Source organism: Ranitomeya variabilis, chromosome 2, assembly GCF_051348905.1.
Source record: "Ranitomeya variabilis isolate aRanVar5 chromosome 2, aRanVar5.hap1, whole genome shotgun sequence".
NCBI lineage: Eukaryota > Metazoa > Chordata > Amphibia > Anura > Dendrobatidae > Ranitomeya > Ranitomeya variabilis.
Genome location: NC_135233.1, coordinates 1,024,274,575 through 1,024,292,369, shown reverse-complemented (window position 1 = coordinate 1,024,292,369; position 17,795 = coordinate 1,024,274,575). Strand labels below are relative to the sequence as shown.

The following is a 17,795-nucleotide window of genomic DNA, read 5'->3' as shown; positions in this document are numbered from 1 at the left end:
CCTGACACAGAGCCAGCAAATTTTTTTCTGCCTGATCCACAGAATTGGGTTTGTCATAAAGCAGTCCAAGTGCTTGAAAAAATGAATCTACATTGAGCAATGCAGGATTCCCTGGCTCAAGGGAGAATGCCCAGTCCTGCGGGTCGCCACGCAGCAGAGAAATACCAATCTTCACCTGCTGAATGGGGTCACCAGAGGAATGGGGTCTCAGAGCAAAAAACAATCTGCAATTATTATTAAAGTTCAAAAACTTAGATCTATCCCCAGAAAACAAATCAGGGATAGGAATTCTAGGCTCAGAAACAGGAGTTTGAACAACATAGTCTTGGATACTCTGTACCCTTGCAGCGAGATGATCAACACGCGCAGACAGACCCTGAACCTCCATATCAGCACCAAGCTCCTGCACCATCCAAAAATCAAGGGGAAAAAAAAGACGAAACAGGCAACAAGAAAAAAAAACAATGACTCAGAACTTTCTCTTCCCTCTTTTGAGATGCATTTAACACATTGTAGGCCAGCTGTACTGTCATGACCTGGTGGGTACGGAGCAGTACTGAGATGACCTGGTGGGTAAAACCAATCATGTACTAGCTCTGAGGAGGTGGTAGCTTTACTGACCGCAATCCCTACTCCTAACACCAACACTAGAAATAGCCGTGGAGCGTTCCTATCTCTGCCTAGACGCCTCTTCACAGTCTAAGAACTAGCTACCCCTGAAGATGGAAATGGAAAACTATCTCTCCTCAGAGAAACCCCCAAAGGAAAGATAGCCCCCCACAAATATTGACGGTGAGTGGAGAGGGAAATGACAAACTCAGAAATGAAACTAGATTTTAGCAAAGGAGGCCAATACTATCTAAATAGACAGAGATAGAAAAGGCTACTGTGCGGTCAGTATAAAAAAACTAAATGTCCACGCAGAGTTTACAAAAAATAACCTCCACACTGACTCACGGTGTGGAGGAGCAAATCTGCGACCCCAGAGCTTCCAACTATCCGGAATATTTTATAATGACAAGCTGGACAAAAGAGACATAACTTAAACTGAACAGAAGGTCATAAGCAGGAAAACACCCAAAAACTAGCAGAACTTATCTTAAGCTGAAATGGACTTGCCAACAGAGAACTTCCAGGAAAGGACTGAATCCACAGGAAAAAAACATTGACAGCTGGCATCAACTACAGCCTAAAGCCCAGTTAAATAACAAGGCCAGGGAACCGATTAGCGAAAGCAGCTGCTAAGTTCCACTCGAAACCACCAGAGGGAGCCCAAGAGCAGAACTCTCAAAAATACCATTCGTAACCACAGGATGGAGCCCAAGAACGGAATTCACAACAGTCATGCAGTGGCCTAGCCAGTCTCCAGACCTTAATCCCATAGAAAACTTATGGAGGGAGTTGAAGCTCCGAGTTGCTGAGCGACAGCCTCAAAATCTTAATGATTTAGAGATTATCTTGATCTGCAAAGAGGAGTGGACCAAAATTTCTCCTGACATGTGCGCAAACCTCATCATCAACTACAAAAAACATCTGACTGCTGTGCTTGCCAACAAGGGTTTTGCAACCAAGTATTAAGTTTTGTTTGCCATAGGAATCAAATACTTATTTCTCACTGGAAAATGCAAATAAATTTAATTAATTTATACAATGTGATTTTCTGGATTTTATTTTTGATATTCTATCCCTCAATGTTAAAATTAACCTACCCTTAAAATGATAGACTATTCATGTCTTTGTCAGTGGGCAAACTTACAAAATTAGCAAGGGATCAAATAATTATTTACCAATCCCACTGTAGCACATGTGGAGTAGCAGCAGCAGCATGGCTGACATTACACTGCAGTACTGAGCAGGGTATATGTGAATCTAGCACTAGAGTGAGATAAAATACTATCTGTACCTTCTGTCTGTGTCTCTGCCTCTAATTTATTATTCTTCTGGCTCACTCAACCTTTACCCTTTCACTGCTCCTACACCCTCTCCATTCTGCATCTCACTTTTCCTCAACACTCTACCTTCTTCACAGATTTTAATAGGCTTCTGTAATCTGACCTCTCAGTAAACTGTCAGTCAGGTTTATTTTGTCCAAAATTGATTTGAGCTTTTTTTAAAACTAAATTATGAGTTCAGAAGGCGGAGTGGCAGTGGGGAGGAGGAGGTAGGGGAAGAAGAAAAAAGTGGCTCATAAGTGGAAAAATGATCACATTTCTGCTATGCATAATACATTTTTTTTATATTAGCTTGTGCTACTGATTAATTCAAAATATGTTCCAACCACAGTGACCATTTAAGGAATCAATATATACAGTAGGTACAACAATAATAAAACTGAAATCTAAATGTTGATGCTCTGCGCACTACTAAAGAGTAAAGTTTATATAACAGAGAAGCAGCAAGAAAAAAGTACTAATTTGGCATACATTATATCTTTGTGATAATTTGCATCTGTCCTCAGTTTTATATGTTTGAGAACACTGCAGATAATTTCTTTATTTGCATAATTCCATAAGTAATCATTAAGGCCGTGCTTTGTCATTAATTGCATAAAACTTAATTAAATATGGTACAGAAGGACCTAATGCAAGCTGGCAGGAAGAGATAAATCTCTGAGTGAGAATACAAGTTGCTTTCCTATCATTCAATATTGGAGGAAATGCAAAAATTAATATTGACTACTTCTCTTCTGAGAACAGCAGTTATAGCTCACATTCTAATTAATTACAATCATGTTTTCATCTTTAATTTTCAATCTATCGCAAAATTTAATTTAAGACCATCAATGCAGACTAATATAGTCTCTATTAACTAGCGTTAGTGTCACCCACGATCACAATCACATGTGATTGGGCTACAGCAGTGTCTACAACCTGTTGCATAAAATCAGATTAGAAAAAATGTACACAAGAACCAATCATAAAAAAATACAAAATTTTATTAACAAACGGCAAAAACAAAAAATATGCAAGGTATTAAAAAAGTGGGAAACAAAAAAATAATTCAAAGGAGATGTATTGTACAGATGCAGCGCCCCAGAGTCCTGGTCGTTGCAGTAACGTCGCTCTGCCACTAAGGGGGGTGATGTTACGTCTGATTGCACTAAAGGAGTTCACCTGACCAGGTAACACACACACTACACTTCACACTCCGGCCACCAGGGGGAGTGGTTCTATCTAGTAGGCCACTCCTCACACTCTGGTAAAACTGGGGGTTGGACAGGAAGACAGAGAGAAGTAACTGGGAAGAGCTAGAGAGAGGACCTGTCAGGGATGGGATCCTGACAGATTCCTAAGAAAGGACAAAGAGTGAGAAAACGGGAATACAGCAAAGAGGCGAGAGAACCAGAAGGAGTCGTGCTGTAAGATCGAGGCAACATCCTTCTGAGGCGCAAACAATCGGTGGCCGGAACGCCGAGCAAGTAAGAGACTCTAAGCATTACTGCAAACCACGGCAGGACAGCCAATTATAGGTTAGCTGTCTCACTTAAACACCTAAGCAGACAACGGAGGCAGCTGTGGGAGAAGGGCGACTCTAGGGTCCCGGAAAAACTCCAGGCCTACCCCGTAATACGGGTGCGTCCTAACCATATCATCTGGGGGACAGAGAGAACGAACATCAGAGACAGACACAGCAGTTGTGAGGACTATCCCGGGGTGCTCAGCAGGGAAGGACTACAACACACAGGCGCTAGGAGGTAGACACTGATTCCCACCTGCTAAGGGGACTCCGGATGTGCCATCGGACCGGCCGGTCTCAGACAGCCCGGTTAACAATGCCCTGGGTTGGACACCTCCTGAAGCCTTCAGTAAAGAGGTAAAGAGACTGCAACCTGGTGTCCTCGTTATTTACTTCAACCTGCACCGCACCGTAACATCATCACCATCCACACCTTTCATTGGGCACTCCTCAGCAGGGTCATGGACTGGGCCTAGCCACCGTGACAACCCCTAGAGCAGAGACTCAGAGGCCCAGTACCGGGTATCCCTTGGCCCTGCGGCAGTGGGGGCGCTACACAGAGGCACTACATAGAACTAAACACACTATTTTACTACACATGATTATACGTCAAACAAAGAAATCAAGATACTTAGTATAAGATTATTTTATCTTCTGAAGAAGGCATTTAGCCGAAACGTACGTAGGGGCAGGCATTGGCACCCACCAGAGATAATATTTGTACTACTATCATGCATGTTTGCTGTTGATTATTTTATGCCTGTGAATAGAATAACCTTGCACTAAAGGTACCTTCACACATAACGATTTAGTTAACGATATCATTGCAACGTCACGCTTTTGGTGACGTAGCAACGATCCCGCTTAACGATCTCGTTATGTGTGACAGTGACCAATGATCAGGCCCCTGCTGGGAGATCGTTGGTCATAGGGAATGATCAGGACCTTTATTTGGTCGCTGATCACCCGCTGTCATCGCTGGATCGGCGTGTGTGACACCGATCCAGCGATGTGTTCACTTGTAACCAGGGTAAACATCGGGTTATTAAGCGCAGGGCCGCGCTTAGTAACCCGATATTTACCCCGGTTCCATTGTAAAAGTAAAAAAAAAAAAAACAGTACATACTCACATTCCGATGTCCGTCACGTCCCCCGCAGTCAGCTTCCCTGCACTGACTGTCAGCACTGGCCATAAACTAGAGCATAGCGGCCGGCGCTGACACAGTCAGTGCGGGAAGCTGACGGCGGGGGACATGACGGACATCAGAATGTGAGTATGTAGTGGTTTTTTGTTTTGTTTTACTTTTACAATGGTAACCAGGGTAAATATTGGGTTACTAAGTGTGGCCCTGCACTTAGTAACCCGATGTTTACCCTGGTTACCCGGGGACTTCGGCATCATTGAAGACAGTTTCAACGATGCCAAAGTCGTTCCCCTGATCGTTGGTCGCTGGAGAGAGCTGTCTGTGTGACAGCTCCCCAGCGACCACACAACGACTTACCAACGATCACGGCCAGGTCGTATCGCTGGTCGTGATCATTGGTAAGTCGTTTAGTGTAACGGTACCCTAAGTGTCTTCATTTCTTTGTTTGCCGTATAATCATGTGTAGTATAATAGTGTGCTTAGTTCTATGTAGTGCCTCTGTACAATGCATGGTGGGTCTCCTTTGCCATTTTTTTGGTTTCCCACTTTTTTAATATCTTCCATGTTTTTTGTTTTTGCCGTTTGTTAATAAAATGTTGTATTTTTCCGATTGGTTCTTGTGTACATTTTTTTCTAATCTGATTTCGTGTTTCTGTACTGAACCTTAACCATGTCCAATTTTTGGTGAAATAATTTTAGGCATATTTTTAGGTTAATAAAAATATTTTTTGGATTTATTTTGTTGGTTAGATACCTTTATTTTGATTCAACCTGTTGCATAAATAGAATACCCGATGAGCTGACTAGATTCCGCACTAGAAGCACCAGCTCAGAGTGAAGGAGGCCAAAGAGAATGGGAAGGCTCTCTGTGTAAAACTGTAGGGTGACTGGGGAGGTGATAGGATGTGACCCACACACCTGGGCCAGTTGTGTGCGGCACAACTCTGATATGCATGTGGGAACAAATAATGGAAGGTTGCTGCTCTGCCTACTACACTCACAGGAGAGGAAGATCAAGGTGATAGAGAAGAAATGGCAGTGGTGACTGTGCGCTGTCAAGGATGCCAGGTATAAATTATACGCAGATAAGGAGTTGATCCAACCCGAAAACACATTGCTTTCTTTAACACCTGGTCCACTGCTATATCCTTGGCAGTGCCCGGACACTACCGCTGTTTCTTCTCTAGCACCTTGACAAAATGGAGGAAAAAAGGTCAGATGGTATGGAGGACTGGATGACAAATTGGGATGATGGGACAAGGGAGTGGCAAAGTGACTAGTAATGTTTTTTTAAACTATGTATATTTTATGCTCTGGTGTCTAGATAACTTAGACAAATTTGCAGCATTAGAATCTTGGAAAATGAACTCATTTCTAGATATAATTTTTCGTTCAAAGTTAAAGTTGGGAAAGTTGGTGAAAATGCAGGATACAAGTCATAAAATGGATAGAAATATTGTTATTGCTAAAGTATATACTATAATGTACAGACTATTCTGAAAACTTACCTAAAACGACAAATACTCTTTTTAAGAAATTCTTCTATGAGGGGTATTTTTAGCTAAATAAGGTGTCCTATGTTCAGGATCTTTATCTTTTCACCTGAGTGAAGATTAATTAAAGCAAAAGTCTCTCCCTCTAAAAGATTGATCTTTTCCTGCAATACAAAGATAACCCACTAATTTGAGTAAGTGTATTTTTTTTTACTTTCTCCTGTGGTGGAGCTGCAGAAAAATGTAACAAATTTATGTTTCTATGGATTAGATTTGGGGGCTCACCAGTGGTATATTCTTTGATAAAGTTATTGTCAAGAGGCCCTTCTATTTGGATATTCAGATAATAGGGCTTTTTGAAGAAGCTCATTGCCCATGAAAGTGAGATCTCAAAATTGAAAAAGCTGAGAGCTGTTGATTTTGTAGGACTGATAACAGCAGCTCTGTCAGGAACTGAGAGCAATGAGTTAAGATTCTCATGAGTTCACTCCTTAACCTGAATTGAATACACTCAGCAAGGTTCTAGTAGTTAGTCTCCATGGTAACAAGCTGTACACTAGGTAAGAATAAAGCTCTCATTGCAGAAGAATGACAGCAGATAGAAAAAGCAAGCCAATTGCAAATTTGATTATTTTCACGCTGTCGAATCAACTATACTAATTTCACAACATGAGCGTACCCCTTTAAATTGTGGGCAGAAACATGAACTTTGGTTTCCATTTGTATCTATAATGGCTCCATATTAAACCACACATTTATTAAATCAATACTTATCTTTAGTTTATTTTCTGCAGAAGTATTAGGAGACTACTTCTGCTCCTCAGCCATTAGACAAATGAGGGTCACTGACCAATGATGAATTATAATGATGCTTACAGAGCTATTTTAGACTAGAAAGTGGGGACGAAGAGTAAAGATGAGGTGGCCGTGAATCATCTGAAGAAATTATACAATAGGATCCCAAGGGCTTCATAAATCACCCATGACCGGCCTTTGCTGCTTAGAAATAAACAATTTTCAAAGGTCATTTGAGAATTGTGATGAAAAAAGTGCACTAAACAAGAGAAAGACGTAAAAGGGGAACAATCATTTCTAAATCAGAGCTTAATACATCAGTAGGTGTGAGACTTTTTAGAAAATCATTGAAAGTTATATTAAATCAGTTCAGCAATTTTTCTATTCAAATTGTGGAGCTTTAAAATGAAAATTATACCCTAGACCCCTATTACTAGTAAAAGCTTCCTTTACACATGGGAGTAATCCAGGCAATTCTCAGCAGTTGCTTTCCCCAATTCATATGTAAAATACAGGTGCTGGGAACATTCAAAGGACATTGATCACACAGCCCGGGATATTTATTTTATATATGTAAAGTCTTTGTTTGCTGTACATGAATACATTATATGGCAAAGTTTAATACATGACTACTAGAGAAGATCTATTTGCTGAGATTTGATCTTGCCAAATTAGGCAAATTTAATGTAGAAAATGGAATTGCATCAAAGTTATTCTATAAAAATTGAGAGTTCCCTATTATCTTATAGGATCTCTACAAACCCAAGAGCATATTAAATGTAGGACGTGAAAAAAAAAAGATTGAATACACACTGTCTGGTCCTCCACACCTCTTCTTTTCTCCTTCTCATATTGCACTTTTTTCTTCGTCCTGTTTCGCTCTATGCTGGGGGTCCTGGCTTTGAGGAAACCTCCGATGTCAATGTGGGCTGTTCCATCACGGTGAAAATGATGAGATTGTGGACTTTGAGGGAGTCTAGACACTTGAGCGGTGAGGTATCAATCTTTTTTTAACCTTTTGACGTCCCTATAGAGTTCAGAATATTATGCTGAATTCACACCAAGCCTTGCAAGAAAATTAATATTCTGGAGAATCCAAATTGTTGTTAAACTTGTGGAGAGTTCAATTCCACTCAAATGAATAATTTCTAATGAAAATATTATGGCCCATATTTATTAAAGCAATTTTGATTACATTGATCTGGAAAGTCACAAAATGTTGGTGCAACTCAGATTTGCTTAAAAATGTTGCGACTTTTGGCATTTTCCCACCAGTTTCACCCAGTTTGGCTAAAATTGGCAGAGCTGGGGCGGAACTGTGCATATCATGAATTAGACGAGCTGCGCTAGAAATTTTACTCCAATTAGTGACTTGAGTAAGATCTCTGGCGTACAGCATACAGTTGCATACCACTCATCAGACTCTCCTGATTCATGAAGAGACGTGCACCTCTTCTTGAATCTAGTGTCTAACCTACCACTCCATCAAGACTGGTGAGAAAATTGCAGGTCTTGATGAATCAGGGATGCAATGCATAGATCATAGAGTATAACTTTAAACATATACTACCAAACTAATGGCATAAATGAACAATTTGAACATCTTTACCAACTTTCCTAGTTAGGATTTATTTCCTTGTCCTGTAAATATTTTCAAGGGAATGTGAAAATTCTTTTAATTTTATTGAACGTTGTGTTTCAAATTGCTTGAATTGCGGTTGTTTTTGGTCAATTTTCGCTCTCCTCACTCTAATGTTGTTGAGTATCTAGACATGCGATACAAAATTCAAATACTGAAGGAACATATTGGGGAAAAAATATACATTGTGTCCTGACTAGCTCAGGGCAGTAGGGGTTAGTGAATGTTCTAAAGATTAGAAGAACACCAAAGGTAGAGTTCGTGTGTCGTGCACTGCCCCTTGCAGCACTAAACACAACAGTTTGTCATTGTACCTTTAAAAATGTACAACATATCCAAGTCTGGTGGCACAAGTCCAGAATAGAAATGTATTCTACTGCGATATACGACAAACTTTGAGGCAGTAAAATTCATGCAAAGGATTAAATACTATGAAAATAAGAGAATTTTGCTGGATCTAAACCACAACACAGGTCGCATGGCCAAAGATTGTTATATGCTGCTGCTACTTCGTAGCATATTGCACGTTAATGGGATGACTTTGCTACCCACAACGAAAAGCGGCAGCAACAACTACATCTAATTTTTGGAGAGTGGCTTGTAATTGCAGTACCATGTACAATGAGACCTCATTCTTTTGCATTATATTGCTATGCAGAAACGGGATAGAACGATCTGTGTCTATGTAACGTACAACGTAAGAAAAAGACTTAATGAGTATTATTCTTCCAATTGTAAAATGACAATATTTTATACATTTTATATTTAATCATTATTATCTATTTAGTTTTAATCAGAAGTATACTATGCTTAAGTTGATATTAAACTATATTAAAAAGATTGGGTTTTGAAATTCTTGCAAACGTTAATCATTAACTATAATAGGCTAAGTATTCAGTCTGCCAAAAAAAGGAAACTGGAGCTGGAAAGACCTAAAAGAGCATAGTGGATGCAGCAGCTCTGCGCATTTATTCTTGCAGTCAGTGGGGTCACGGCAGTAAACTCTTCACTGATCATTGATTCTAGAGTTAATGAAATCCACATGCCTTTTAGATTTTGGATGGTGACAACGAGCAGCTGAAAATGACCAATATGTTGTGTTGTTATCTCTGGACCATAAGTTTGCAATGTATTGCTCCAGAGCTCTGCAGTGCAGTCAAGACACTGTGAGTAACATTTCACTATCCCATATGACCTTAAATGAAATGTTAATAAATTGTGGTTTAAAATGTAATTCATAGTATTTTTTTAAGGTTGAAGGTAGACTTAAGTCAATCGAGTTCAACTTATAACCTAACATGTTGATCCAGAGGAAGGCAAAAATTCCATGAGGGAGATGCTCATTACCCTATTTTTGGGCAAAATTTCCTTGCCGACTCCACTTACGGCAATCAGACTAGTTCTCTGAATCAACTTCCCATCACTGAATCTAGCACCCATGACTTGTAATATTATATTATTCAAGAAAGGCATCTAGGCCCGCCTTAAATTTTAGTAGGGAATTAACCATTACAAAATCAGGTAGCAGAGAATTTCTAAATTTCACTCCTCTTAGAGTAAAGAACCGCTTTCTTTAATTATGATTAAACCTTCTTTCTTCTAAATGTAGAGGATGCCCTTTGTCCCTGTCAGAGATCTCGGTGTAAAAACAATAAAAGCAAGGGATAGGGTACAATTTGATAATCATTGTGGGTCTCATCACTTGGATCCTTGGTGATCCCAAAAGTTGGGCCTACAGACCTGTGTGTTGAATGAAGCAGAGTTTTGCATGCTCGACCTTTGCTCCATTCATTGTCTATGAGACGACTGGAAATAGCCAAGTGCTCTACTCCCCTTTCTCTGGCAGCCCCATGAATGTTGATTATAGTGGAGGTTGAGCATGTTCATCTCCACTCCATGTAGATATATTGTAGGGAAGAGTGAGGGTGGGAAAAGAATGTGAATGTGTATATTATAAAAAGTATATTTTATTAATATCTATTAAATTATATGGTAAAGTTGTAAAAATTATCTCTTCCTGACAGTAAGTACTATGTAATTATTGGAAAGGGAAGAGAAATAATTCTATCCTATACTGGGGTCCCAACTATATTATTTGCCCAGTCAACTGTACGAGACAGTCGCCATTTAAGATTGACTCAATTATGATGAAAGTAGGGGACAGAAAAGAATTGTATCATATAAAGTTAGGTAACAGCAAGATGTTATTGTAGCTGCCGCCAATAATTATATATCAGCTGATTGTGAGTTAGGATTAGATGAATAACAAGATTAGTTTGTAAATTTGCTGATATAATTGGAAGCATAAATGCTAGAAGTAATTATACCATGAGATTTACTGTATGCTCGTAGGACCCTGTAATAGGCTTATATTAAATGTTATTTACTAGCTGTATTATCTGTGTAAAATGAAGACACTGTGGGGACAATTTATCAAAGCTTTTTCGCCAAATTTCAGATGAAAAAAAACTTTTAAAAATCACAAATTATTAGTTGTGCTAAAAATTGTGACTTACGGCATTTTCACATGATTCGCAAACCAGCTCTGACAAAGTGGGCAGAGTTAGGGCAGGACAGAGGCATGATGGGGCATGGAGACCCCTGCTTGACAAATCCACGATGAGCAGCGGTGTTTGCTACCCCACAAATTTTACTCCAGCAGGGACTGATCCCAACTACGTACCTCACCTGATTCACTAAGGCATGCACCTCTTCATGAATCAGGAGCATCTGGTCCAACATGCCCCCTCATCAAGACCGTCAAGAGAATGGCCAGTCTTGATGAATCGGGGTCTTTGTGTCTATAGAGGACTACAGTGATTTTATGTGAACATCCAGATTCCATCTAACCGGTTATCTCACAGCACGCTGTCATTGGCTCAGTATGATACAGAATTTGTTAAGCACGTATATGCTGATTTAGAAAGACTGTGCCTTTGTTGGTCACTAATCAGTTTGTACGTTTTATATTAAGCTGATCAGTCATTGACGAGTTATCAGTACACAGTGTGGTAGATCATATATTGCCCAATTATAGACTTTAGCTATCATATGTTGCCCACTATATAGACTACAGTCTATTATAAATTATAGACTATCCCATTAATTGCACATAGATGGACACTAACTTTCAATTAGCCTAAATGACAACCAACATGCTAGCATGGGGCTGTCACTAAGTGTGCCGCCATTGGCACAGAGCCGCTGACTGTCCATCGCCCACGCGCAGATACTGCACCAGTGTCGGCATCTCAGCGGGCAAGTTTGTGAGTCTCTTTCTATACTAATTTACCAACGTGTATTTTGCTGCCTACCCAGATTCTTCCACCTCCCTTCCATTCAAGATGGGGCACCAGAGCCCAATTCTTGGAATTGCTGCGGTTTCCAGCAATTCTACCCTCAGTGATCAGCAAGTTATCCCCTAAGTTATGGGTAGGGAATATCTTGCTATCTTGGGAATAAACCTATAAGATATCATGGTCACTTTTATATACCGCTTATTTTAATATGTAATCTACAGTATAATATTATGTTCGTAGCTCACACGTGGATTTATGGTAAGTAAAATAGTTCTACAACTTGAATTTTGTTTTTCCTTGACGAAAAAAAAATAGTAGGTTAAAAATTGATTTCCATTGATTACATTATTATATCTTATTACATTTACCAAACTACAACCAAGACGCAATTTTTAATTGTTGTATGCAAATGGATGCGAACAGCTCAGTCATTTTTAGCGAACAGTCACAACTTCATGTATATGTAAAATACAAATCTTGCTATTTCCATCTCTGAGCTGTAAATGGTTGTAAATATGGCTTTTTGACTTTTCTTTACGTTCTCTTTTCTCCTGTTGAAAAATTATTAACAATTTCCCAAAGACATATTGACAAAGACATTTGAAGTTAATCCTGAACTAGACTATCGAAGCTCATCCTGGAGGTTACAATTTTGTAGAACAATTCTACTTTCCACTTAAGACACCAGCAATGATGTTATTTCCAATGCTTCCATAGATTACATAGTGTTAACTGAGTGCTATATAACTTAAAATCGAGAAGACAGAATTGGTGGGAAATACTGATGAGCCTGCCAATAATCCCAAGGACAGGCTTAAAGTCCTCTGTGCAACCACCATTCCTGAAGACAGTGAACGAGAGGTCAAACTAGCTAACTACTCCTCCATTCACATTCAACCTTCTCCAGAAACCCCACAAAATGATGCCAGACCCACAATTTCATAATTGACTGGGAATCCCAGTGGTCAGGCCACCACAAGTCACTCATTCATCATTTACCCTTTGAAACTTTAACATTATTTGGAAGTTCTTCCATCCTCTTGCCCTTTTAACTTGGATGGTATCATGGTGGTATAGTCCACTCTTATTCCAACTAACAGATAACAGGATCATATTATGGCACCAGTGTGTAGGTTCAGTCATGAACTAAAAGAAGTTCCGAGATATCGCCCATTGAAATAAGTGAGGGAAAATTCACCCATCTCTGTGCAAAATTAATTTTACAGGGATTCGTTATAATTGCAGCAGCTGATGGTGTCAGACACATCAATGTCAAACAACATGGGAAGCATTAAAAGTCATGTATCATATAAGATATTATTTGCAGCAGTGTCTAAACATCTCTACGTCTCATCCAACACATTATATCCCTTGTCTGATGCGTTGACATAGCTCTATTGTAGCGTGTGACATTGAGTCCACAGATTCATGCAGAGTTGCGGAATGAGAGAGATTAAATTTGGGACAAGATACATTGTTTATTGGTACGGATATTGTTGTTTATGGAAGATAAAATGAAAAGAATATCACTGGAGACAGGACGATATGATATTCAATTGCCGCTTATTTACCAATCTTTTGTACTTGGTATTTACCAATCTTTTTATTGTTCTCAAAGTTAGATCTTTACTGAAAAAGTTTTCATCTGAAGTGCTTTGCATCAGTGGAAAAGCTGGGAGGTGGCCGGTGGGGCATGTGCTGGTGAGTTAACTCTTTGCATATAAGAGCTTGCAATCTAACTAGAATTGGAGCAGTGACCCAATAGGAACATGGTGTTAATTTTTCCCAGGAATCCTGTCCCTTGTGTTGGCAAGAGAAACATAAATAAACATTGACTCTCATTAACCCAAGAAAAGGAAAGCCTATCCATCACTGGTGCTAGGAGAACTTGAATTTTAATTTTCATAGAAAGTTTTCTCTCCATATTGCCCTTGGCATGTATCTCCCTGTCCAAAGATATTTTGCATTGCTTATTTAGGATAATTAGTAACTGTCAGATAACTATAGCTATTCAACAGTGTCTTCTATTTACTCATAATTTTCTGGGTTTTCAGATGCAATACAAAAAACATTAATATTTTAAATTATATCAAATTGTTATAGCAATGATCATTATCTTGACTGGTAAGCTGCCAAAGTGAAAAGTGATTTTCTGGTAAATACTTTTTGCTTATAGAGTTTATAGATGAAAACTGCACAAGTTGTGACACAAATATTATATGTACATTATATAAATAGTGACAAATAGACAGATGATAGATAGATAGATAGATAGATAGATAGATAGATAGATAGATAGATAGATAGATACCGTAATAAATAGATAGATAAATAAATAAATATATATGGGATAGATAAATAGACAGATAATAGATAGATAGATAGATAGATAGATAGATAGATAGATACATAGATAGATAATAGATAGATAGATAGATAGATAGATACCGTAATAAATAGATAGATAAATAAATAAATATATATGGGATAGATAAATAGACAGATAATAGATAGATAGATAGATACATAGATAGATAGATAGATAGATAGATAGATAGATAGATAGATAGATGATAGGTAAGGTATAGATAGATAGATAGATAGATAGATAGATAGATAATAGATAGATAGATAGATAGATAGATACATAGATAGATACATAGATAGATAAGATAGATAGATAGATAGATAGATAGATAGATAGATAGATAGATAGATAGATAGATAGATAGATATCAGCCGCTAGATAGACAAATGAGCCGCTTGAGAAAGGCTCATTTGTAGCCGAAACGTCGCCCAGACATGTGGGTTGATTAAAATCCTGCACATTTTTCCACTGAAACAATGGAGTGCTGCCTCTTTCTTGGAATTCTATGAAGTTTGGATAATCATTGGACAGACTGTCTAGGGGCCTTGCACCTGAAGATAAGTATTTATACTGGGCTGTTCCTTTTTTTGTTTCTAGATATATAGATAGATAGACAGATGATAGATAGATAGATAGATAGATAGATAGATAGATAGATAATAGATAGATGATAGATAGATAATAGATAGATAAATGGATAGATAGATAGATAGATAGATAGATAGATAGATAGATAGATAGATAGTTGGATAGATAGATAGATAGGTGATAGATAGATAGATAGATAATAGATAGATATATAGATAGATAGATAGATAGATAGATAGATAGATAGATAGATAAATTGATAGATGATATATAGATAATAGATAGATAGATAGATAGATAGGTGATAGATAGATAGATAATAGATATATATATAGATAGATAGATAAATTGATAGATGATATATAGATAATAGATAGATAGATAGATAGATAGATAGATAGATAGATAGATAGATAGATAATAGATAGTTGGATAGATAGATAGATAGATAGATAGATAGATAGATAGATAGATGATAAAAAATGGAACAGCACAATAAAAACAGATGATGGGGCAAAGCCTCCCTCCCAAACAAATGTGCAGTTGTAAGGTAAATGTAAAAAAGTTGCAGCACTCCAAATTATGCAAATAAATCGGTGGACTTGTATTAGCCCATGTGGTGTGACTACATGGTCTAATAAAAGTCCACTTTTTCTTTGCATATTTTGGAGTGCTGCCTTTTTATTTTTTATAGAAAGATGAATATATGAGCTGTGACTCCTTGCTACAATGTGTTGCTTGTAAATAAGAGATACAACTTACAATGACAACTCTTTGGGCTCTGCTACATCACCTCACTCACTAGTAAAATATTTATTAACATTTTCTTTCACAGAAACAATTCTTGTTTCCTAGATACAAATATACCGTATTATTCAATTATCATTAATATCAGTAGGTAATTAAGGCCAGTGTGTGTATGATGGGATAGGACGCCTGTTGTGACGGTCTTTGCATCCCCTTTATGTTAGTGCTCCGTCTCCATGTCCAGATACAAGCATGGTTGGATACTTTTTACATTAGCACCGGTTAATCGGGTAAGCCGTCTATCTCTACACACAATCACACTCTTTCCAGAAGGTCACCAGAGCTATAACACCGCATCTCCTCTAAATACAGATGTAAAAAATCTAAACGGAAGTGGATGAACTGATGATGCTGGTGACTCCAGTGATGATTCACGATGCCGGCTAATCCTAGGGATGGCAGTCACTTAGCAGCTCTGTACTTATCGCCACAAAGTAGATATGCAAATAAATCTCAATCAAAGAAAGGTTGGAGAACCTGAGACTGATCACTTTGGCAGCTGTAATGGCCGTGCCGGGAAGATTTGGGATGAGACACATGAATGTCTATTATAGATAAGAAGAACAAGTCTTCTGATCCTCCTGACTTACTAAATGGAAAAAGTGCAGGATGATGATGAGTGATGAAGGCTGACCAGAAGACAGGACATTTTGGAGAAACACTATTAATAGGGTCAATCTTGAATTGTCAGCGTTAGAATAATATGAATAAATGTATTAATATTTTTAGGTAATGAGGAAAAAAAGTACTTGCCCAAGTTGGTACGAACAGGCTGACCGGGCGCTCTAGTTGGGGTGGAAGCTGCTTCCCCGCAGCATTCATTTCCCATGCAGATGAATTCCTGTATGAAGTGATCTCCTATCAGTCATTTATTCCAAATGCCAAGCGCTCAGAGGCAGCTGGGAAGAGGAGGCAAGTTATCGGAATAGAAGCACCTTGTGTCTAAGCTAACTAATCCATCACAGGACAGGAGTGTGTGTGGAGCAGCAGCCGGTAGCAGTATCAGCAGCAGGGACTCTAAAGCGTTATCACATCCAGAGAGTTCCCCACTGCTTCCCTCTCTCCCCTCCCTCCATCCATCCCTCCCAGTACAGCACAGCCTCTTTCTCTCACTCTGCTGCTGTTCCCCGTCATTTAGTAACATGTCTCTCCACCTGCTGGCTTATACGCACTTTATTCCACTTTTATTCACTTACCCCGGTGTGATTAGACGACTCCAATACTCATTTGCTTAAATACCTTGCGGTAAGCCCATCGTCGAGGAACCTCGCAAGCGACAAAAGGGTTAAAGAGGAATTTATTTCAATGCTCCAAAAAAGTCATTGAGATTGATTTTTTTTATTACAGCATTATTGCTGGAAGGAGTTTGCAAAAGGACTGAAATGTGCATTAAGATGGTCTTATGGTTTATGTGCTACAAATACATCCACTGGGTTATTATTAGTGTTGTCACAGGATCTCAGCTCTGCTGTTCGCCCCTACCCTGCCTGCATCGGAAACATACTGTGATAGGAGACTGCAACTGGGAATTGTGCCGCTGCTCTAGTAGTCATTTTGAGTGCTCGCTTGTATGACAAGAATTTTATCACATAGTGAAGTCATCTGGGTATTAGATACTGTGCAATGTTTTAGAATTCTTTCATTTCCAATAGCTTTATTGCTGCCTAGATTTTATTCTATATGGAGAAATTAACTTTTGCAGTTCATAGTGTTGCACCACTAAATAGTCAAATAGAAGTGAGTGCCTCGTAGCCAAAGTGAATACTTTCCTTCCTCACAATCACTGAAACCCGGCTCACCCCCTCTGACATAGTCTCTCCAGCTGCACTTTCGCATGTTTGATTCCGGCTATCTCAACAACCCTCACCCCTCTGCCCCAGCAGCAAGCATGGCGGAGGAGTTGGTTTTCTCCTGTCAGATACTGTAACTGTTCATTGAGCCAGATCCTACTGCCACCCTCTGTTACCCTCCCTTCCTTTGAGGTGCACTCTGTGCCCATCTACTCTCCCTCCAACCTCCCATTGGCTGTAATTCCCCCCCAGGGCCAACCACAACCTTCTTTGACAACCACCACCTGGCTACCCCATTTAATCTCAACTGACTTCCCCACTATCATCATGGGCGACTTCAACATTCCCATTGACACTTCTCTCTCAGCTGTCAGTAAACATCTATCTTTCACTTCCTCATTTGGCCTCGCTCAAT

The 17,795-nt window shown here is 39.0% G+C and overlaps 1 protein-coding gene across 2 annotated transcripts in view; it reads right to left on the bottom strand.

Annotated features, from left to right (window-relative positions):
- The window catches only part of SNTG2 (syntrophin gamma 2), a 778,898-nt gene extending 762,289 nt beyond the window's left edge, over positions 1 to 16,609 (bottom strand). The window contains exon 1 of one of the 2 annotated variants that reach the window (XR_013221976.1): positions 16,344 to 16,609. Coding sequence is in view for 1 of the 2 variants with exons in the window: in XM_077291344.1 (XP_077147459.1) it covers positions 16,344 to 16,412 (69 nt within the window). In the remaining variant the exon portion in view is untranslated. The remainder of the gene's footprint in view (positions 1 to 16,343) is intronic. The other variant, XM_077291344.1, reaches the window with a different exon arrangement.
- Positions 16,610 to 17,795: the final 1,186 nt, after the last annotated feature.